The sequence below is a fragment of the Haliotis asinina genome, chromosome 10, assembly GCF_037392515.1.
Source record: "Haliotis asinina isolate JCU_RB_2024 chromosome 10, JCU_Hal_asi_v2, whole genome shotgun sequence".
Lineage (NCBI taxonomy): Eukaryota > Metazoa > Mollusca > Gastropoda > Lepetellida > Haliotidae > Haliotis > Haliotis asinina.
The window spans coordinates 4,460,808-4,484,971 of record NC_090289.1 but is presented as its reverse complement, the minus strand read 5'-3'; the positions used below and the strand labels follow the sequence as shown (position 1 = coordinate 4,484,971).

General features: G+C 40.5%; 2 protein-coding genes across 2 annotated transcripts; one reads left to right on the top strand and one right to left on the bottom strand.

Annotated features, from left to right (window-relative positions):
- On the top strand, positions 1–19,119 carry LOC137299206 (transcription initiation factor TFIID subunit 5-like). Its single transcript, XM_067831794.1, has 19 exons — positions 1–138; positions 7,119–7,231; positions 7,502–7,580; positions 7,745–7,823; positions 8,429–8,552; positions 8,923–9,041; positions 9,409–9,486; positions 9,822–9,925; positions 10,931–11,022; positions 11,216–11,335; positions 12,509–12,654; positions 14,358–14,495; positions 14,908–14,989; positions 15,459–15,570; positions 16,058–16,171; positions 16,523–16,577; positions 16,867–16,989; positions 17,501–17,597; positions 18,184–19,119. Exons 1-19 carry the CDS (start codon positions 40–42, stop codon positions 18,299–18,301), a joined length of 1,992 nt encoding a protein of 663 aa, XP_067687895.1. The 5' UTR covers positions 1–39; the 3' UTR covers positions 18,302–19,119.
- A 1,200-nt stretch (positions 19,120–20,319) lies between these two features.
- On the bottom strand, positions 20,320–21,543 carry LOC137297830 (uncharacterized). The gene is made up of 3 exons (XM_067829787.1): positions 21,435–21,543; positions 21,166–21,214; positions 20,320–20,953 (listed from the first exon to the last, which is right to left on the bottom strand). Exons 1-3 carry the CDS (start codon positions 21,541–21,543, stop codon positions 20,320–20,322), a joined length of 792 nt encoding a protein of 263 aa, XP_067685888.1.
- Between the last annotated feature and the right edge of the window lie 2,621 nt (positions 21,544–24,164).

Sequence of the window (24,164 nt, the reverse complement as noted above, 5' to 3'; positions counted from 1 at the left end):
TACTCCGTACCCACCGGATGTAGAAGAGTGCTTGCCAATATGGCGGACCCGCCAAGTATGGAGGACGCTAAAGTTGATATATCTGAAAAGCAGACGTTGCTTGCAGTGTTGCAATTTCTTAAGAAACATAATCTAAAGGTATATATTATCCTTTAAATACAGTTTATTTTCGGATGCTCTGTTTACCGTTATGCCTTCGTAAGAGCAAGTTGCATCCGCTAGTTTGCTGAAAACAACCAGTCTGACATTTTTAGTGTTGACAAAAAGGGTAAACTAACATTTCCGCGATTGATCCGTACTTACTCGCATTTGAAGATTGACATCTAGCAGGTTAATCGTCGTTAACTGTCACGCCCTACCTGACTCATTTAGTTGTTCCCGTCTTGTGACTTTCGTTGCCATCATGATCGTCAGGCCCCCTCGCATCACTACTGAGTACTCGTCACTAGACTACTTGCTTCACTTTATCGTCCGAAGACTACTGTCTTCGGCAAGAGTGCACAGTTTACTGAACTCAGTTCTAACTGGTTCTCGTTTGACAGAAGTCACTTGCATCTTCGTTCGTTTGATTGAGTTGCATTCGGGTAGTTACAACCAACTGGAGTAGTATCCCTTATTTCCTGAGTGCAGATTACAAGGCGCAGCAAGCAAGGCAAGGTCAGATGAGCAACTAAAGCACCCACTGTATTGGTAGTCTTGCTCACACTTAAGCCTCTTTCCCTGGCTCATCTATTCAGCAACCCATGCTTGCCACAACAGACAACTATGCTTGTCGCAAGAGGCAACTAACGGGGTTAGTTGGTCAGACTCTCTGGCTTGGTTGACACGTCATCTGTTCCCAATTGCTCAGATCAGTGCTCATCCTGTTGATCACTTGATTGTCTGGGCTGTGGCCCAATGTAAATTCAGTCAAACAGTGGAAGCTGTCTAAACCTACACTTGCTGGATTGTAAAGCTGACCTTATTATCCATGACTAGAACTGTGCTAAATTTCTGTGCACATACTGAGAAAGCTTTATCTGTCTATTAATCTGCTCAAGCCAATTACGATTGAGAACGCTGGTCATTGTATTGTTACTCATTTACTAAATACATGTACAGGTACAGGTACATACCCATACTGAACTAAGATTAAATTAGTTTTCTCACCAACCATGCAGTTACTTTATGTGTGATGGCTGCCACTCACTCAGAATCACTTGTTATTCCAACACAGGAATAATTGGTGACTAAAAATATCCATCCGGCTCTTTGCCACTTGCAGGATTAGACAGTTACGATTATTGCATAAATACATAATCGAGTCATTTGACGCTGATGTCTAGAACTGGCTGCTGCTGGATTGCAGAAGTAAGGAACCAAAGCAACAGCATCACAATTCATGAGATTCTTATTTTGATGCAAATATTCATGTGCCAAAGTGGTCGAGAGGTTAAGCAAGTTACCAGTATCTCTTTTACAGGTTTTAGATCATTCTAGTCTCTGAAATGAAATCATTGGGGGGAGACTGGTATTGGTATGCATAGAAGGCGTGCTTACGTCATCACACAACAGGAACAGGATGTGTTGTGGGAGGCGGGCCCGTGTAGGGATGACATGCTGGAGAAATTGTGTAAAACCCTTTTTTTTTTATTTGAAAGGGATAAACTTTTGTTTACGAAGTGGAGAAGAACACCATGCTCAAAAAGTAGGTGAATTTTCAAACCTCTGTATTGTTACAAAAAAAGTGAAAAAGCAGCTGGTACACTCTGAAGGGTTTCAAAAACGAATTCATGGGGATTGAATCATAAAAGATTGTCTGCTAAGGTCATTTCAGTGGGTGTTAATGATAAGCACCTAGGCCAGTGTCCAGTTAGACTTGACCAAAAGTACATGTCATTGAGGTGAGTGAATAATATGGTGATAATTTTAAATCTTTAAATTAAAGAAAAAAAGAAAATCATATCCTTTTCAAAATATTTTATTTGAAATAATTTATTTAAAAGAAAAACAAACATGATGACAGCTACAGTACAGCTTGTACGCACTGTATTTTACAACACCACTGACCCCAAAAGACATCAAGACATGAACTGTTTAAATACAGTGCTAGAGTGACATTTGACATGTAATTAATGGACGAAAGCATTGTGAGTTTTTGCTTCTGTGTTTCAGTAATAGGGGTATTACTATTACTGTTTGGATTCGGTATTGGACTGGGTCAGTAGTAAGGCACCAATAAATCGAAAGCAGGGTGCCAATAAAGAAAAGATACAGGCTTCCCATTTCGTCATTATTGGAGTGATATGTTGTGAACTGGAGGCAGTTTTAGGTTGAACTTATTCATAATCATATAGCTATTTGAGCGTGAAGCATGCACACAAAAAATGTACAGTATGTGTAGATGAGGGATACGATGTCATTATATTTGTATTCAAGGGTTCCCCATTGCATTTAAGTTACAGTTTCACATTCTGCTGTAACTACACCTACTTGCAACTTAAAGTATTTCACCTTCTCCCATGTTGTCATGTGTTTAGGTTGTGTCAGTGATATAGCAATATTAGACAGTAATCACAGTTATTATTGTCATGACTGATACCCTAAATAGAGTGACTATAGTCATAGACCTGATGCTGCTGTTATTGCCACTTTGTGAAACACATCTTGTTTTACATGTGATACTTGTCATTATGCAAAGTACCCGTGAAGATACTGTCAGAATTGATCTTCAGTAACCGATGCTTGTTGTAAGAGGTGACTAACAGGATTGGCTGGTCAGGCTTATGACTTGGTTGACATGTCATTATATCCCAACTGTATAGATCGATGCCCATGCTGTTATTCACTGGATTGTCTGGTTCTACCGCCATATAGTTGGAAATTTTTCCTTATCCTGACTCATGCGTAATTGCGCATCTCCTCCTTCCTGGCGAAGGAAGTGGAATACCTGAAATCCCTTGAAGTTCCCTTCTAAAAGAAGCGTACGTGAATACACTCACCCACCAGTAACCTCCCTTTTCTTGCCAAATTGGTCACATGACTAACCATGCTTGTCACTCTCTCCTCATCGCCTGCCGAGGATGGCCAAAGGCACCTGGGGTCCCGGATACGGCGATAAGCGTTCCAATTATTTTGGTCCTTTAACTAAATTAATGTTGTATGCGGTATTTGGCTTATGTATATGCATCATAATTTGTTAAATTTGTGATTATTGTGTCTTTATTTAGCACATATTTCATCAACTGAAACTTCGCCACAGTTGATGAAATCGTGTTTGCAGTGTAGAGCGGTTGACCCGCACTTAGTTTGTATGGCGTGTAAGCCCATATGTTCTTCTACTATTCGTTTTGCAGAAATTTATCTGATTCAGAATTTACTTTATATATTCAGTCTGTTCACAGACGTGCGAGTTACAGGCAACGTCGGCTTGCATTAGCCATGTCTAAATCGGGCGATTTATATTCGGGTAACCGTTTATGAGTTTCTGCTGAGATTCATTCCAGTGACCTGTCAGGCGTATTTCCAGGATATGGCTAGGGTCCAGTGAGTCGTCCCCTGGACCACAGAAGAGAACTTCAAAAGAGACGGGGCCATAACACTCTAAGAAGTCTAGATTGTCGCTGTCGAAGACGAAAGTCTTCTTCATCAAAGTCATTGCAGAATCAACATACTTCAACGAAGAAATCCTTCAGTGAAGAGATTGTCCCTCTACAGGACCGACATCTACAACGAGCCACCATTGATCCTATATAACAAGCAGAATGTCAACCGACATAGACAACTTTCATCATCACCTAGATTGGCCCCGACTGCATCATCACCGCTCCGGAACCCTTACGAGGGTCGTCAGCCAATGCAGACTTTGTTAGCAGCCTCGGTCATTGCAGCAGACAACTCTACGAGTCAGCTGTCACTACACTCAATGCAGCCGTTCAACGCAGGTGCCTTTATGCAGCAGTTCACCATGCATTGATGAGCTTGATGGAGTGGTGTTTTGAAGAAGAGCGAAGACTGCAGTCTTCAACTATGTCGACTGCTGTTCCTTGTGAACACTCAACACTCACACCAGAGGATGAACAGGAGGCTTATGCACGTATCTGGTCAAGAAAATCGTCACTGTCGTCCTTGTCATCCCGTTGCAGTGCGGAGAGAGATCCACCCACGTCGTGTGAGCGACTACGCTCGTGTGAGTGAGAACGCTTGCTCAGGTGAGTGCACTCACAGGTCTACTTGTCAAGGCAGAAGATCTTCATTAGTCTCCAAAGTTCGTCGAAGGCGCCGTCAGCACTCGTCATCCCCTTCAGACTTGGACTCACATAAGAGGGATTGTCGACGTTCATCGAATGCGTCACACTCACGATCATCATCCCCGGAGGAAGCTCTCTTCTCGGACTCTGAAGTCACATCGTGCATCACGAATGGTCTGGACATAGTCTCGCCATCCAAGGACTCCAACGAAGCCAACACTTATAGGATGAAGAATGAGGACATCAACACGTTAAAGTTTCCGCTGATAAATCCGATATCTACGATTCCTGAGACGTTATCTATGGCATTCAAGTCAGCAACCAAGTTTCAACAACAATATATGCCACCATTCAACGCTCGTCATTTCCCTCTTCACCATATGGAGCCCTTCAACGGAGCACCATATGTAGACAAAGCATACTAGATCACCAGTACTGCCCACAACAGATCCTACAAGACAAGTGGCTTGCTCAGCTGGACACCACTACGAGACACACCTTCTTTGTACTAGCTCAATCTAGAGCTATCAACGAGACATCACAAAGTTCAGCAATCCTGCCAACGAGGAAGAGTGAATGATCCTGTCAGCACTCGTCACACAGAAGAAGGATCAGCAGTTTTTGTCCAAACACCTTGCCTCAACAACTGCAGGACTGAATCTACTTCGTCAACAAGGTCTCTTGTCTGCCTTATCATGGAGTGAGAACTTCACAAGGCCCTTATATCAAGCCCTTGGTCAGCGCCTGCAATATTTGATGGGAAGATTGAAGAGGTAGCAAGGACATGTCGCCCAAGACTCTAGAGAAGTCATGATGATCAAGTCCATCGACACCTCAACAATGGTGCTCAAGCAGTCAAGTCAACACTACACTAACAAGTCCAAGTTCTCCAGAGTCCAGACAGGAAGAGATAACAAGTTTAATACCCATGGAGACAAGTAGGTGAAGAAATAGGTGCTCTCAGGCCGAGGAGGTAAACATTAAAGATCAGGTTCGGAACGATGGGAGTCTTCTACCCCCACCCGTTCCCGTACAACTGTCTCAAGTGGGTGGACGTCTTCAACTCTACTGGAAGAATTGGGGAATTCTCAACACTGAGAAACAAGCTACTGACGATCCACACAGACAATTCAACAATGGCCTTCTAGATAACCAAACAAAGGTCAACAAGATCTCCATCTCTACTACACCTGATGTATTTAATTTTCGACATGGTCGACAGTCTGAATCTCCAATTATAAGCATGTCACATACCAGGAGCTTGCAACATCATGGTAGATGCCTTATCTCGGCATCTTCATCCATCACCAACAGAGTGGATGCTTTATCGGGAAGCGTTTCAACCAATCAGCCAAACATTTGGATCCCTGCAAATAGACTTATTTGCAACAAGGTTCAACAAACAGACAACAATGTTCGTGTTGCCGGTACCAGATCCGTTAACCTTGGCAACAGACGCTCTGAGCATCCCATGGGAAGGATTAAACGTGTTTGCGTTTCCCCCTCCAGTGCTGCTACCAAAAGTCATCGAGAAAATCAAACAGATGAAGTTGTTACAACTGATTTTGATCGCGCCTTACTGGCCAACGAGACATTGGTTCCCAATACTACGTGGAAATTGCTCCCTATCAACTATAATGGAGGGCTGCTTTTGGAAGAGACCAGATGCTCTGTTGAGAATATTGGTTGAGAGTCCATGCGCAAATCTGGAACAGACTAGCATAAGTAATTACTTGTAATGAAGATACTAGTACATGTAGAAGGGTCGCAACTAGTCTTGATTAGAATATCTTGACATTCAGTTGCATCAGATACTAGCAGGATGCTAGTTATTTTAGATATCATCACGTTCCAGTCAACGTTCCTTCTTCAGAAGACAAGTTTGACTGGACGTGATCCCCCTGGAATTTACAGATGAATATTGGAAGAACAGGACCGAATTATTGCTGTTACAAGTTCCCGTTAAGGGGGGCAATATTGGATGTAATTTTGACAGCCAGCAGAATCCAGCATGGCCTGTCCCACCACCGTTTCCGTCGGATTCTGTAAGCAATTAAGCATGAGTCAGGATAAGGGAATATATGTATTTTTCTTTATAAAATTGATAGTTTATACTTATCCTGACTCATGACGAAAGCCCTCCCAACCGCCCCTCTGAGGCACGCTGAATTCCAATAATTCTTGTGTCAGGCGCTTCTATTTGGAGAGTGACAAGTCACTCAAGTTAGTCATGTGACCAATTTAGCGGGAAAAGGGAGGCTACCGGTGCGTGAGTGTATTTATGTCCACTTCTTTTAGAAGGGTACTTCTAGGGATTTCAGGTATTCCACTACCTTCGCCAGGAAGGAGGAGATGCGCAATTATGCATGAGTCAGGATACGTATAAAATATCAATTTTATTCAGAAAATTACATTATTGCTGCAAGCAGGTCAAAAGTAAACTCACTCATGCAAAGAGTACTTCATAATAATATGTAAATAACTTCACTTGCATATAGTGTAAGTAATAGATTATCTAGTACACTACTGCTTAAGGTGCTATGAGCTTAGGAATGTCATGTCACTTGTCAGACAAATCAGTCATGTTTCTGTGTGCCACTGGACTTGCTAAACAGCATCATTTTCTATATATTCCCCAGAGAATGAGGGCTATTTTATATAGATAATCAACCTCTTAATTCTGCATGGATAATATTTCAACATAGATTCCAATGTCGTTGTCAGTCTCTTGACATTAGTCTTTATTATTCATCTCCTCAACTTGTACTAAGCAACTGAAAGAAGTATTCTTCAAAGGTAGCAAATTCCTGATTAGGCCATGCTGACAGTATGTGCTAAGGTTGATCATACCAGAGATATGGACCTGATGATTGATTTGTTTTGTTCTAGGAAACTGAAACTTTGCTGAAGAAAGAAGCTAAAGTCAGTGATGAAGAGTTTAAGACAGAAGACAGTGGGCCCACTGCCTCAGAAGTCTCTCATGCTTTAGCAGCTTACAAGAGGTAAGTTCTTTGTTTTACACGTTCATGTCAGATCTTTAGTTGATTGTCTCTTGAAACATGTCAACATGCTACAAGAGATCAGTTTTATGTCTTAACATATACATGCTGCTGCTGCTGCTGCTGAAAGTAACTGTAAACATCTATAGGGCTTAGTAATATCTGTTGTACATAATGTGTGCTACTTGTTTCAGTGATGATGATGGAATGATAACAAACTTTGAAGGTCTGTATACTGATATTACATTCATTGCTGTGTGTGACTTGTTTCAGCGATGACGATCCAAGCATCTATGAAGATCTGTACACTGACATCAAAGCCTTCATTGATTCCTGTCTTGATGTCCATAAGGTAATAATGTTAGTTTCCTGGTTACATCTGTGTCATCTCAGTCTCAGTAGAAGGACTGTTGTGATTTACTGTACCAAGTATCCAGTATGTTTCTTGTGTGATGAATACCCTGGCACCATTATCTACCATGTCCATGATCTCCAGGGATATGTTTCTATTTTCAGGTGGAGCTAGCAACCATCTTGTATCCAGTATTTGTGCACATGTATCTGGAGCTTGTCTACAATGACCATGAACAGTTGGGTAGGTTTGTGGTTATGTCCCTTAGTTTAAATACAGCTCTTGACATCTGATCGTGAAACATCAAAATAATTGATATTGTGCGTGATTACTTTCTTTCCACAGAACTGTCTTACCATTATCTCTGTTTGTGGACGTGTACAGGTCTGGGTTAGAATATTGATCTTCAGTAGCCATGCTTGTTGTACGATACTCTGATATGGAAGTAACCTTTACACAGCAATTCTTGTATGTCCTACTAGGTAGATTGTTTAGTTTTGAGATGAAAAGAGTACTGAACTTTGACATAACAAACTGGAGGGTTTGGGTGGGAAAGCTAATTTATTTTTATGAAATACTACTTGAAGCAGTGTTGTATCTGTGACAAAACTGACACGTTATCCTTCACATATTCACTCGGCAGTATATGTTGATTTACCGTGCAATTATTGACTTTTGATTCTCACATTGATAAGGAACATTTATCATTGCTGCAAGCCATGCTGTGAGGAGCGTTTTAATGAACTAAAATTTGAATCCCACATTCCTACAGAGCAGCTGCTAGTATACAAACAAATGCATTATCTGTACAAGTGTCTTAACCTAATCAGATTTTGTTTGTAATCCAGCAAAGAACTTCTTTGGCAAGTTCTCTCTGGACCAGGAGGAGTATTACAGGGAGGATCTGATGAAGCTGTCCACTGTTTACAAAAAGGAGCACATGGCTGGCAACCAGCTGATGGATAACTTTAAGTATGTTGCAAACCTCCTGAGTTCGTCTTATAATTGTCAGGGTTATGTGAGAACTTGCTATTGTTTGTATCCATGTTAGATTAAGCCCCAGCAACCTACAGTGGTTGTAAGAGGCTATGCAGAGAATTGGTCATACTTGGAAATGTTATTGGTGATGCACATGGTATACTGTTTTGGATAGATCACTGTTTGTCATTCACTTGAGTGATTATTGATTAGTGTGATTTCGACAACATGCAGAGCTTGTCTACAGACAAGTCCACACCAAATGCTTGAAACAGTCCTGCTTGGTTAGTTGCTGTATGATTATGTGTGAGCAAAATATGCAAATTCAGTTGTAAGTTGTTTATTGTTGCATATTGTGAAACAGATCAAGTAAGTTTGTCATCCGGATGTCACGTGACTCCTACACACACCTCAAGCGCCACCTGCAGGAGAAACAGCTTTCTCGGCTTCTCAACATCATCCAGGAGCATCTCTTCATAGATGGTCAGTTACCTGCCGAGTGTTGTGACTAAATACTTTACTAAATGAACATTTCAGGTTCATGGCAAGATTCACTGAACATGAGTTCTTTAGACGTTACTTGCTTTGTCAGTTATTAAGAATTTAAAATTTAGGATTTAAATTGTTCTGTCTCATTCTAATTACCTCAAAGTAATGATCTTGAGTCTTAAAACAGGTATTTTATCTCTGTTTGAAAGGGAGACAACTCATGTTGTCTGTGTTGTAAGTTTTCATCCATCCTGACAATTGCTCTATTGCTTTAAATATGTGGTAGGTCACAGGGAAGTGCTGAAAATCAGCTCTGAAGGTTTTTATCTGTGCAGTGTTTGATTGAAGTGTCTTGTTTCAGTGTTTGATGGGATCCCGCGCAACAAGCAGCAGATTGATGCATCCAGTGGGGGCCTCTTAGGGGAGTCGGACAGGGAAGGTTAGTCACTGTCACTGCAGTTGGATGAATCTAGCATAGCCATGTGTCTCATTATGTTAGCACTATCTCTTGATCTTAACTCTATCATGTTAATGCTGTCTCTTGATCTTAACACTAACAGTGTATCATGATGTTAACACCATCTCTTGATCTTAACATCATCATGTTAACACTGCTTCTTGATGTTACCACTGTTTTGATGTTAACACCATCTTTTGATCTTAACACTCTTGTTAACACTGTCTTCAGATCTTAACACTATCATGCTGCCTGTGTTTCTTGATGTTACCACTATTTTAATGCTATAACTGTATCATTAGCCTCCTTTCCTTCAGCCAACAAGGTTAAGGTTTACTATGGGCTACTGAAGGAGCCAGATCTCAACATCCCCCTGGAAGAGGATGAGGACAATACTGAGGGGGAGGGGGACAAGCCAAAGGTAAGCCATTATGGTAGAACCACCTTCTCTTTTCATCTCAAACCATGTTGTTTCTCATGTTGTTATTTTTCTAGCATATATATCACAAATCTGCATAACTATTGTTTTCTTGTAAATTTCATTCAATTCACGAAACCTGATACATTAAACCGGGTAGTTTTTGGTGCAGCTACGGTATGTACAGAGTGCGTTGATTCCTCAATTATGGCAGAGTTCATTAACCATGGTCTTCGATTCAAGATTTGCCATCAATTCTGCTCTCTCTAAGTAAGATATAGTCTGCCTGACACCATACCTTTTCACTTGATGACATGAGGGCATGTTTGTTGAAAGTCTGACAGGTCATCTGATCCAGTATCAGCATCAAGGCTTGTATGTCCTGGGTACTATTCAGCAAAGCTTTTAGAGCTGCATATCTGGTTTCATTAACTTTGAAATACAATTTACAGTGGGTTCCTATTGTAATTGTTAGAGGCTGGGTGTCTATTGTTTTAGGTATCCTGTCAATTCATGCCTTGGCATACAACCAACAGATGCACCATCAAGCAGTTAATTGTGTTATTTGTGGGTTTTCTTTTGTTCAGTAAAAGTTTAGAATTTAGGTGGTAAGGAAAGTATGCCTAATCATTGTTATAATTGATTCATCATTTCAGATCAGCTCTAATAATTTCTTAATTCACCCATATATGACTTAAAAGTTATGCCTCCTTGTCCAGGATGGACCTGTTTTTCACTCACCTCCATGAAGAAATGGTATTAGTGTAACAGTTGTAACATTATTCAGGACTTCTTATTCCAGTTTGTTCATTAGCAATGACATTAACTACAGTCTTATGGCTGCTTAGCATGTCAACTCAAAAAGCTGTCTGGTTCACATCCAAAATTGGATCTTGATTATGATAGCAAAAATACTGATATTAAACATTACAGTCTATTTCAGATTTTCATTTCTGTTCTTTGTCTAATTCAATATATGAGACTGAAAGGAAATTCTCAATTTTTCAGAAAAAGAAGCCGAAGAAAGACCCTCTGTTGATGAAAAAGTCCAAGAATGATCCCAATGCTCCGTCCAACACTAGAATTCCATTGCCAGAATTGTAAGATGTGGACAGTCTTTTTCTATTTTCATTTCTTTGCTGAAAGAGTATAAACCTTGTGTTCAGTGCCCAATAATTGTTTTGTTTCATGTGCTTATTTGTTACACGTTTTTCATGGCATGTATGCATCTGGTTTAGATCAGGTGAAGAAAAAGGAGAAGACAGAAAGACAACTTTGTGTTATTTATTTTAGGAAAGACATGGATAAGATAGAGAAAATCAACGCATTCCGAGAAGCCATGAAGAGAGTGAAAGTAGATCGGGAGCACATGCCATCAGTATGTTTCTATACACTGCTCAACTCCTGTCAGGGGTAAGTGATGTACTGACTTAGTGCTAGTGATGGAGACTGAGAAATGGATCCAAACTATGTTTGTGTTGTGAACAGTGTAATAATACAGGGAAATTCACCTAAAAGTCTTTTGATATCAAATCTGTTAATGCTTGCTGGAAGTTTAACACATATTGACGAGTGGTAGTTAAAGAAATTTTGGTACGATTCTGTTAATTAGCTAGTACTTTCTTCACCATACTCAGTGCGTAAACAATAATAAGTAGTGTTTAGACTGTAAACCATGTTGGTAACCAGATTCTGTATCTGAGAAGGAAGTGATGTAATTTGAGTGTGACGGTTACCGATGACATCGCAATGGCCTTTAATGCAATGTGACGTAATTTCATTGTTGTGGGGAGCTGATGATTTTCATGGACCCCCCTTCCATTACAAAGGAAGTGCTCTGCAGGTAGATTTTGGCCAATAATGAGGACACTTTAATGATTTGTTGTCCAGTTTCATCCTATAAGAAACTGTAATAAGGATTACAGTCAGTGTATGACCCATGGAGATTCGGGTTAGAATTATATTCAGTAATCCATACTTGTCATAAGAAGCGATCAGGTGGTCATTCTTGCAGACTTGGGTGACACATGTCACCGTATCCTAATTGTGCACATCAGTGCTCTTGCTGTTGATCACTGGATTGTCTGGTCCAGACTCAGTTGTTTGCAGACGGCTGCCATATACATGATTTATCGTCCCAAACTGTGTTCCACAGGATATATCTCTTGTGTGAATTCAAACGATATCTCCTAGAAGATACTGTTTTGGTTGTAGATTTTGTACAGCGCGCTGACATATGCTGTGACATCATGAACTTGATGATGTCACAATGCTATGACATCATGAACTTGATGATGTCACAATGCTATGACATCGCTGCACTGCAAGTCTAATGGTAGTGCAGTGTTGAGAGATATACATTTGTCATTGGAAACTGATGAAGAATGGTTTTTGATGATAAATAGAATCTCACGAATGTGTCTGATATCAATTATATCAACTTTTGTTGGTATAATTGATATCAGTAGACACTTTGGTGAGATTCTCTATATAGCTGGAATACTGCTGAGTGCATTGTAAAACTAAACTCACTCACCTCAGTCAGTGCACAGTTTGTGTATGCTTGTTCATCCTTGTGTTGTGCAGCGTGACATGCATTGAGGTGTCAGAAGACTCCAGTCTCATCAGTGTTGGATTCAATGATTCATTCATCCGTGTGTGGTCCATAACTCCAGACAAACTCCGCTCTCTCAAATCTCCCACGGAACTCGAGATCATAGACAAGGAGGCTGGTAAGTTGGGAATGAATTCTTGAGATTTAGTTACAAACTGTTTGGTTTGAGAAAATGACATCCAGTGTGATTTAATGTCGGTTGACAGTGTATACAGCTTGTTCAGCTTGACCTGTGATTTAATGTTGGTTGACAGTGTATACAGCTTGTTCAGCTTGACCTGTGATTTAATGTTGGTTGACAGTGTATACAGCTTGTTCAACTTGACCTGTGATTTAATGTTGGTTGACAGTGTATACAGCTTGTTCAACTTGACCTGTGATTTAATGTTGGTTGACAGTGTATACAGCTTGTTCAACTTGACCTGTGATTTAATGTTGGTTGACAGTGTATACAGCTTGTTCAACTTGACCTGAGCTGCTGTACATATGCAAGACATGGGAGGTTAAGTGACACAAACTGCAGGTCAAGTTAACTACCTTAAGTAGTGGAGAAGAGAATGTTAATAGTGTTGTGTTGTGCGATACATGCAGACAGGAATTGTTGGAGAAATTAGCCTGGAAAACAACAACAAAAATTAATCATTTCATGTTTTAGTTGAATTGTTTATACAGTCATGTGTTATCGAGTTTGGTTTACTAACTTTACAATATACAGACGTCAGTTAATTTCACATTAAGATTCACTCTCGCTATCACTCTCTATCATCTGCATCTTCTTGTTTAAAAATAGTTTGGACATTGCTGATGATGTCACGACACTTAGATGTCAAATGGCAACCTTGCCTCGGCTGTTCGGACATGTTGACAGTTAACTGAGAAAGGCGCACCCCTTAACAATAACTGACCTAGCCAGTTGTGACACGGTCAGGCAATGCATTAGTATTCATTTGATCAGCTCAAGCTGGACAACCTGTAAGTGGACAGTAAATGAACAGTTTTCAGAAGACACCTTATAAACATTGGTAGTGCTGGTATTGATTCTAGGTCACTTGGCTAAATGTGTTTGTCATTCATGGAAATATCTAATGACATTGAACACTCTTTCAGAACAAGAATCAACTTGTAATAATTAATGATGATAATTAAATAATCACGATGGCAAGATTGTTATTCTCCCACTTCACCTGTGGGCAAACTTGGATACCCAGGACGGGTATGTAATTGGACCCAGATACCTGGGTCAATACCTGGATGGTTATGTTCATGTGATATGTTATTCTATCTTGATTGAAAGGTTGTATGGTCTTTGAAGTCATAATTAACAATTTAATCTCTGTTTTGAATGTAATGCATGGTTAAGATATTGAAGTTTTTGCCTCCGATTTACAAATTTGATGTTAGGAATTTAAATAACAGGTATCAGGGTAGGGTAAGGTTATACAGGGTGGGATACTGGGTAGAAAATTTTTTAATTCCGTCCTAGCCTTAAAAGTAGAGTTGATATCAGTGACTTTGATCTTTCATTTTGGTTTGGAGTGGTTTAGAGAAATGCCATTGTCATATCCGAAATAGTAAGAAATCGTCACTTGTTGTTGAAATTCTTTCTTCATCTTGTGAGGATGTTGGTGTATTCTGAAGATATTAATGGACTTAATCTTTGTTTAGTTAGTTTAATCACATGCATGAAGGTTAATATGTTCAGTGAATATTAAGCTTTATCAATCACTTGTTCAATAGCCAAAGTTAACATTGTGGAGAGGTTTCTGGTTAACTGACTGTGGACTGTAAAGTTGTGTGTGACAACGCTGTGTGTCTGTACAGATGATGTACTGGAACGTATGATGGACGAGCGGTCAGCAACAGAGATTAAGACCCTCTGTGGTCACAATGGCCCAGTATACTCGGTCAGCTTCAGCCCAGACAAACACAATCTTGTCTCTGCCTCTGCTGATGGAACCAGTAAGTATACCCCGCCACTACTAACAATGCTAGCGAGCACTTGCAGCCAGTTATGGCAGTCAAACAAATACTGTAATCACCCACACAGCTTGTGTGCTTCAATTTTTTTATACAGATTGAGTTTGTATTGATATTTCTACTGCTTCTCTTCACTTTTATAAGTTTCTGATCAGCTTCTTACTGCAGTCTTTTCTTGGACTACTTTTTGTAATTTGACTGAATTCCATTCATCCTAACTACCCATGTGAAAGCTATGTTAGAAATTGTGTTCAGCACAAACTCTTATCCCAATTGCCTACTTTGCCGAGTCACAAAGTAGAAGTTGCCACCTTCTGAAATGACTATGTGACATGTTGTACTTGATGCACTGTTGTTTTATGTATTCCAAACTCGGTTTCCCTACCACTTCCAGTTCGTCTGTGGAGCTTACAGACCTGGACCAACCTGGTGTGTTACAAGGGCCATAACTATCCCGTGTGGGATGTGAAGTTCAGGTACATCAACTCATATTGTAGTTAACCACAAATACATGGACAAAGTCTGGTGAATTTTATAATGTTTACTGTGGGTAAAACCTAAGGTAGAGCAATTTGCATTGTGAAAAGTACAGTTTTGAAAATCTTCTGTCAAACAACTCAGGACTTTTTAATTAGCTACCCTGTTGGAAACCAACCGCACGTAGTGTTCCCCATGGATAGAAGGTCATCAACAGCACGTGTCTTGTTATAAAGATGACTAGTTGGGGGTCACTTGGACTACTACATGTTATAGTTGATATATTGCTTAGTAGAACAACAATCACACACACGAAAACAAAACTAAAAAGTAAACCCCAAACCTATGCACTGTTATTTAGGTGCTCTAATGTCATCCTACAAGTCAAAATGTGAACCGAGTCATAACACATTCTTTATGCTTCTTTCGTTGTGTTTTGTCTGACAATGTTGGTGTCTTTTTTTCCAGCCCCCATGGCCACTATTTTGTGTCGTGTGGACATGACCGGACAGCCAGACTCTGGTCGACGGATCACTATCAGCCTCTCAGGGTATTTGCAGGCCACCTTTCTGATGTGGATGTAAGATCAGCTTTGTTGATTATGTGTAATTAATATGAGTGTTTTTATAGTCGGCGATGTACTAAGGTCATGGTGTCATACTGACATACTAAAAAGAAACGCAAGTTTTGAAAAAAAATTAAATGATATGAAAGTGATTGTTCAACCATTTTTATGTGGTTGAAGCATTTGCTCATCATGCCGAAGACCTGTGATCAAGGTTCAGAGTGCAAAGACCATTTCTGTTGTCCCCTGTCATGATATTTCCGGAATATTGTTGAAAGTGGTGTAAAACACAAGTGGTGTAAAGTCACTCACTCACTCACTCACTTTATTTGTGACTGCAGAAGTTCTACTGCGTCAGTTCGAGTATCTGGAGACAGTTAGGTTCCCAGTACCCAGTAGCTGTCTAAAATTGTCATCTACTGGCAATCAAACCTTATATGCCAGCTTGCTATAGATGTATTATTGATAACACATTCACTTGCGTATCTACCTGGGATTACAGAGTATCCAGTTTCACCCCAACTCCAACTATGTTGCCACAGGCAGCAGTGACAAGATGGTGAGACTCTGGGATGTACAGAATGGAAACTGTGTGCGAGTCATGTCAGGACATAAGGTATGCTTAATGGAGGTCAAATTCTTATCTATATCTGTTGACTTGCTAAAGCATCACAGAATTTAGTTTGGAAAATGTTTTCTGTTTTGATGCTCTTTTTGGATGGAGACTTGACTCAACATATAGGAGCATGCAGCACCTTTAACTGTGTTAGTTGCTGTCAGTACTACATTACATCATGTGAAAGGTTTTAGTTTACAAACTGGAAGGCTTAGTGGTTGAAGCGTTTGTTTGTTATGCCAAAGACCCGGGTTTGAATCCCCAATGTGTTCAGTTAGTGATATTGCTGGAATATGGTTAAAAGTGGCATAAAACTATATGCACTCATTCACTACTGTTTCCTTCTAACAGGGAGCAGTGCACTGCCTGTCTTTCTCCCCAGATGGTCGTACTTTGGCTTCATCAGGTAGGCAAACTTACAACAAAAGTCTTTTTTGGTAAACTTCTGCATTCTCTGCTTACAGCTTAACTAAATTACATTTATTCTTACCAAGTCTGTTCTTGCTTGTTGTATGGCTTCCCACTACTTTGTTTTAAGCATTACACTGAAGCAACCATGCCCAACATTCTGACAAATGATATTAGAACATTTTCATGTATTGTCCCACACAAGGAGTATGTGTTGACTGACTGGCTGGAAGGTTGGACATGTTCAGTGTTTGTTTACAACTGGCCTTCTAAACGTTGTGTTGTAGGTGTGGACCAGGTGGTGATATTATGGGAGCTGGCTAGTGGAACCATGCTGGCACAGATGAAGGGCCACACGGACACTGTGTACTGTCTCTGCTTCAGCCGGGATGGGGGCGTTCTCTCATCAGGTTAGTTTTGAAGGAAATCTCATGTAGCAGGAACTTCCCTGCCTGCCTCTACTGTTGTTTTCCATTGCCGAATTTGTTGTCAAATACTGTACCCTGTACTTCAGTCTGTAAAGCCAGGTCCTGTTAGTTGCCATTTATCACAGGCACATGTACTAGCAATGGCAATTGATACAGGTCTGAGACTGATCGATTATCAATAAACATTGGAGAAGTAACAAAAATGACCCCAAATCTGTAAGAAATCAACATACATGTATTTCACTTAAGAGTGGCTACATATATACACTTGGATTATGAACACAACACCCTGCTTAACATATTTGAAAGGCAGCTCATGAATAGATACCTAGTTTGTGTATTGTTTGAGTAGATTATAACTTGATTTCATCACAATAGTCATGTAGCTCACTTTCTCTTTCCATTACGGTGCTCCTGTTGGTGTTTCGGGCCAGATTCGGAATGTACAGTCTCTATGTGTTAAACTATGGTAACACAAGGATGTTATTTTCAGGTGGATTGGATAATACTGTACGAATATGGGACATCAAGAAGATCTACGAGGAGCTGGACTCTGACTCAGATGCAAACATTCCAAGCACATTGCATGTGTACGTCTTACTGCAGCTGTTCCAGTTTTATAGCAGAGAATATCTATACATATATGCACACCCATAACTTTCTTAATAGACATGAATTTACTTTCTGTCTTAGCTGTGCAATATGTTTGAGTTGTAATAGATTATTTATCAGCTGTATTAGTCCCCCTTAAAAACAAGGCAGATTTGAAACTAATCACATGCATAAAGAATCATGTTCACAGTCACTTTACTTGTTATCAAATTAATTTGAGCCTCAAGGACTCATTACCTTGACAGATGTTTAGTGGCTTTGGCCTTGATAATTATAGTTTAATGTGGTGCATGTGAGCATGAACATCCTGTAGTGAGGCCAACTTACTGTCAACCCAACATCTTGCTGCAGTGCTGTCTAAGCCGTGAGTATACCAGTTTTAAGTTTCAGGATAGTGACAAGTGACCAAGTGATTTAAGAGTTCTGTAGTGTTCTTGAAAAGCCTCATCACATTCTTCTCATTGGTACAATGTGTGAAGCCCCAATCTGTCATAACCTATCATATCGATAGAGTAGTATTGAAAGCCCCTACAGTCTCTCACTTGTTTTCTCTCATTGTTTCAGCAATGACAGTCCTAACTTACTGATAACTACCTACAAGACAAAGAGCACACCAGTGCTGCTCCTCCACTTCACTCGACGCAACCTGCTTCTGGGCAGTGGAGCATTCTCCATCACTTGAACCTGTGCTCACGCGGATCAACTGATGTCTCCTTATAGAGGAAGGGTCTGATTGCTACTGCGATGGTCGAAGTAGAATACGGTCTTGTAAGAGACTCCTACATGGATTAGGACAGATGACTTGTTCCACCCAGTATCATTATACCCCAGTGGTTTGGATTGCTGCTCACAGTGTCAATCACTTGATTGTCTGCTCCACTTGGTTTTCACTGGCTACATCATATTGCTGGAATTTTGAGCAAAAAAAACAAGCCAGTGTGGAGCAGCCAGTGTTTTGAGTCTGAATGATCCCCAAAGTGAGTAGACGTATCATCACAAGATCTGTCAACAGAACAGGATGGGACATCCCTTGCATAGTGAAATGTAAGGACTGAAGGTGTGAATGGTAAGGCATGTGAAAGTGTTCACATGTCCTGTAGATGAACTGGAAGAATGCAAGAAGGGCTTTATGTCATGTATTATTTGAAGTGTTGATTTTTCAACAAGGAACATGGAAGAATGCTTGGTGCAGCTTCACCATCAACAAAGATTATTGGTAGTTCAAAACTAGGTTCTGACATTTGCCAAGGTATGCTTGATCCTCCACTGCCACTTCAACTAAGGGTTTTAGATGATTACAAAGGGGAACATTTCAGGATCGTCATATGAAACAGGGTTCTGGAATATGTTTCAGCATATGACATCTTGGCAATATTGTAATGCTTAAGGAACTCGAACTATTTTCTTAATCCTGCCATCGGTATGTGTTTGCCCACATTATGGCTTGTTGTAGAATATGTGGGAAGTATTACCATATAAATAAATATTTATTATGTACAATCTTGTTTTGTATGATGTACAGCAGAATGTGTTTATTATGTATGGGAGGAAATTGCCCATACAAACATTCAGGGTCCTATTCCTCTAAGCAATCGTAGCAGTATGACAGTAGTAAGTCTGTGTTAATATATGGGAGTTATGATCATTTCAGCGCTACGATCACTTTCATGATCACAGACCCTAGGTCCTGTATCACAAAGCTCCGTAAGCCTAAGATCTTGTTGCATTTGTACCTCCTATGTTATATTATAGAAGGTATGTATGCTAAGATAAAAGATACAGGATCTCAGGCTTATGAAACCCAGATCCGGTGGTCACATCGACTGGTGAATGTGTATACTTATATCACAGCTCCAGCAGGTCATAATTCACTTGGTAGGATCCTGTGGCTGTTACTGTACCGGGATCAATGCTGTTGCATGGTCCTCTTTTTGGAAGATTCTGTGGTTACTAATTAGGATGCTATGATTCTGTGGTTACTAATTGGGTTGCTATGATTCTGTGGTTTGGTCTCCATTTGGGAAGGTTCATTTTGAAATCTCTCTCTCACCACTGAAGATCCTATGGAGATAAGTTTTGGTAGGAAGACTGTTTTGATAATACTCCAGTAGCGAAACTCAATGGACACTACTTTTATCCAGGACTGTTGACTCTTTTACATTTGAAAGGTGAGATCTTCACTCCAGTGTCTTGAAAGTGATCTTTAAGTGATATTAAAGGCTTGAATTCTTATAGTATAATGTTACTTCAAAGATTGCTCATTTAACACCTGTCACCAGTGTTGTAACAACTTGATTCCACACAGATCTCACAAAAGGTTTCAAGAAAACGTTTATGAAACTAAAATAGGACAAATAAATAATCATAGAAAAGTAACTCTCATCAAAGTACACTTAACTTTTTATTCCGCAAATTGGTTTTCAAATGTTTTTAGTGTCTCTATATTACATGTAAATATGGGTATAAAATTGCGACGAATTATTGTCTGTAATGGCAGCTTCAGTTGGTTGCTGTGACAGGGTTGCTGTCCGCATCTTACATTCAGTTAAAGAACACAGAGGGGCTATTGCACAGCTGCACTCCACAGGCCTGCATTCTTCAGACCAGCATTCAACAGACCTGCACTCAACAGACCTGCATTCCACAGACCTACACTAGACACCCAGAAGAATCCAGTACTCAGCCCCAGCATTCCTTCGCTTATGCCTTTCTCTGTCTTGAGTTCTTTTTGTGTATGGGAGGGAGAACCGTCTTGCAAGCGAGCCTTTGTCCACTCAGGTGTATCTCAACCTCAGGCGTCGTCATTGCCCAGACATGTTCACCACTGGAAATACCCGACCCTGTGGAAATCACTGGAAGTGTGATCGGTGCAGGTTTCTTGGCCTTTTTGTAGACGTGATGGACTCTTGATGGAGGTTCCGCTGAGGGGATGACTACAGGTGCTCTCTTCGACTTTACCACAGCCTCCTTGCTATGATGGCTGATGGCTGGAGGCACAGCCTTCTGTTGCATGGCAACACCGTGTTTCTTTTGAACAAGCTGAACCTTCCTTAGTTCTTCCTCTTTCTTCCTCTCCAGCTGCTCTATGGTTTGCCTCTGTTCTTCCAGGTGTCCCTTCAGGCGATCTTGATATCCAGTCAGGTATTGTGCGACCGGCCGGTCTTCTGTAAGATCGGCTATGACTTTGCTGAACCAGTCCATCCTATTGCATTCCCTATCGCTAGTGTGTCCACTAAGCTTCCGTCTTCGCATTGTTTCCTGGCGATGCGTCAGAATCTTGTCCCGACTGGTCTTACTGAGTTGGTAGTATTCCACAGGCAGTCTCTCCAAAACCCTACAAGGAAAATGCACGCTGCAGTCTGCACTACCGTGCACAATTATTCTTTCTTTCTTTATCAGTTTCCACAAAACGAACTGCACTTGCAATCAGTTTGGATTTAATTTCGATTGTCGTTGAATTGTTAGAAATATACTAATAGCATACACACTTTTGGAGAACACGTAAAGGTTATTAGACAGACATACGGTATATAATATGTTACCTACCTGACTTGGTTGCCTTTTGAATCAGACTGAAATTCTTGGAACTGATCATCTGAAAAGTAGAATGATTAAGGATAGAAAACAATTTGATACGTTCAGACCATAAGAAATTCTCTTGTGTCAGACTAGATTAAATTATATTGTATCCATTTGAGCTATATGTTGCAGTTTACGAAATTTCCACAGGAAAGTATTTTAATATCCATCACACAAACCTGTTTATAACAGCAATTACATTCAATCACGAAATGCGTTTCCCCATGTCAACTTACACTGTCTCCTCCTCGCGGGCAAGCGATCACGTGGCCATTTCTGCTCATAGATGTCTTGACTGAGTAAATCATTTCTCGGATCTGTTGGCTGCTTCGTCCTTCGTGACATTATGGCTTCTGTGAATATGATTTCAAACCAGTACCAGAGACGAAAGCGTGTTGTTGAAACTGAGTCACAGTTAGTAGTCAATCTTTCATTAATTATATAAGTGAACAATAATACTATAGTCGTTATTCATGTTAATTATGTACACTGCAATTAAAGCAGTAAAGAAATTTGGGGAGGGTAGGGGTACCACATACCTTAATAAACCCTCGCACTGAAAGCTTTACTTTGTCTCTTTGATGACGCTCTGTAAGTACACAACAGTGCACGACAACGTGTAGCTATCGACTGCGGTGCAACTTCAGCGTGTTAGAAAGGTCGCTTCTATGACGTCATAGACATTGTTCTTGTCTGTGACGTCATGTACGTGTTAAGACGCGACGCTCCTGACCCATGCTCATGATTCGGGTCCGCTCGGTACATTCCCGGACTTCCTTCATTGTGTCATATACAGGTATCAACAGATAAAGGTCATTTTCGAGAGGTCTGTTGCTGAATGCAGCCAGGGACAACCGCCAAATAATATCAACAATGACATCGTCTGCTCTGGCTCACTTACGACATTTTATCCTACTCCGACGGCTTGACGCATTGCTCATGCTATCGTCCTCTCGTTTGTCGGCCTTGACTAGAATAACTACCTACCCTGACGATATAACCCGATTACACATTGCCATAGTGTAACCAACAAAGCAAGTCAAATGTGGACAAGATCAACGAGCCCCAAAGGTCAAACTGTACACTTGTCTTATTTTCGAAAATGTCCTATATACCTTTTATGACTCGTGTAAAATTGTTTTGTTTGGGTTTTGTTTTGCTTGTTTATAATACAACTGAAACTTTGTGTGTTATATATAAGGACCATGTATATAAGGACCAGGTATATTATGCCAGAACATGTTTGGATAATACATCAACACATGCATAACAGACAACATCATTTTTGTAATATAATGACAGATGTATCTGTGAGTTTCACGAAAAAAAAATGCAACACTAAGAATACTGATATTCATAATCCGAGGTGCATGTATGTTATGTGTGTTTGTGGGCAGCATGTCATCACGCACTCATATTGTAAAGTGTTAACAAAGTAAAAGACGAAATATCACTCATGATAAACGTGCTGTAGATTTAAAAAAGCAATACGCCTGGTATATGTCTTCTGACCTCGTGAAAATACAGTTGAAGGTCATCTGGTTCGCGAGACGCCGATGTTAGCACATGCGTGCTCTGTATCCTGTGGATCAAGTGATGCAACATGCAGGGGCACTCTGACAGGAATGACGGTAGTAGCAACAACACACGCTCACACCTACACTGGCGTTTCTCACATTCAGATGTACCACCATGAGGCTCGACTGGTCCCCAGGATCTCTCAAAACGCTTTGATGAAGTATCTGACAAGATCTCCACATTCTCCTGTGTTTAGGAACGACTCGTGGTATTGCCACAACCCTTACTTAGCAAATGTTATACAGACTGGGCAGAGTGAAAGAAAGTTTAATATTTGCACCTGCAGGAATGAACGAGATAATGTGTGGTAGTACGACTAAGGACATGAAAGGTGATGAGGATTTGAGTGACGCAACTTTGTAGATCTTGTAAACACTCCATCTCTTTCACCGTCATCTGCAGAATTGTCATATATTTTCTACATGTACGCTGTTTCGGTGGCTACTGTTTATTCCGGACAGATCAGGAATACAGGTAAATACCCAGAATGAAAGCTTTATCGGTACCAAGGAAGGCAGTTAAATCTTGTTAATCCACGTAATGTGGCTCACGGACGTTGGAACAGACTAATATACCCCCTACATCACATTTGTACAGGATACGCTGATTAAATCGACTTACACCAAATACATTATGATAATGGAGCAGTCCAGTATGAACATGTGTGTTACAAACACTAAATAAAAAAATCTACAAAACTAGAATGCTTTTGAAGTCTTTTACTTATATGAGTTCTTCCCGCCATGATTCCCGGTACTTGTCATTTGAAGTTTTGAATAACTGGATTATTGTTTTTCTGTGAACAGACGTTGTGGTGATTGGTTTCGTTCGTCTTTTGGCGATCCTCATAAAGAATCGTGGGTTACAATTGTCCCCCACAACATAAACTCGTAAGAAGAGTCTAAATTGAGTGGGTGGTCACACGCCGTCCAGCACACCGTGACGACATGGGTCTTTTCTCTAATGTCGGTCACATGTTTGTCTAGTCCAGTCTCGATTTTTCCTCAACAGCATGTCTGTAACAGATGGTGGTAAAACAAGACAATAGAAAGAAACAAACAAGCATTTCCTACATGGGTACAACCACCGTGTCCTAATCACTATCGTATTACGACTCTACAAGAGTGGCCAATATAGGGGAACACTGTGACCTTTGATCTCCGTACTCGAGGGAAAAATGACATCAGTGTTTTTTGTTGGGGGCGGAATCGGTCGTTAACAAGAAGATCCACACCTCCCTGTAACTGCATTGATTCCATGAACCTCCAGCCTAGTTGTCACGCCACCGAGTGTTTAACAGGGTAATGCCAATCCTAACAACAAACGATATGCGCAAATATTATCCGGAGTTGTTGCAGTGAGATGCGATACACAGCACAACCCACCAT

Excerpts from the sequence above, each read along its gene's own strand:
- LOC137299206 (XM_067831794.1), top strand. The coding sequence starts at position 40 with ATGGCGGACCCGCCAAGTATGGAGGACGCTAAAGTTGATATATCTGAA. Across the intron at positions 15,571-16,057 it reads GCCACCTTTCTGATGTGGAT|AGTATCCAGTTTCACCCCAA; the intron begins GTAAGATCAGCT and ends CTGGGATTACAG. Across the intron at positions 16,172-16,522 it reads GAGTCATGTCAGGACATAAG|GGAGCAGTGCACTGCCTGTC; the intron begins GTATGCTTAATG and ends TCCTTCTAACAG.
- LOC137297830 (XM_067829787.1), bottom strand. The coding sequence starts at position 21,543 with ATGTCACGAAGGACGAAGCAGCCAACAGATCCGAGAAATGATTTACTC. Across the intron at positions 21,215-21,434 it reads GCCCGCGAGGAGGAGACAGT|ATGATCAGTTCCAAGAATTT; the intron begins GTAAGTTGACAT and ends TCTACTTTTCAG. Across the intron at positions 20,954-21,165 it reads TCAAAAGGCAACCAAGTCAG|GGTTTTGGAGAGACTGCCTG; the intron begins GTAGGTAACATA and ends TTTTCCTTGTAG.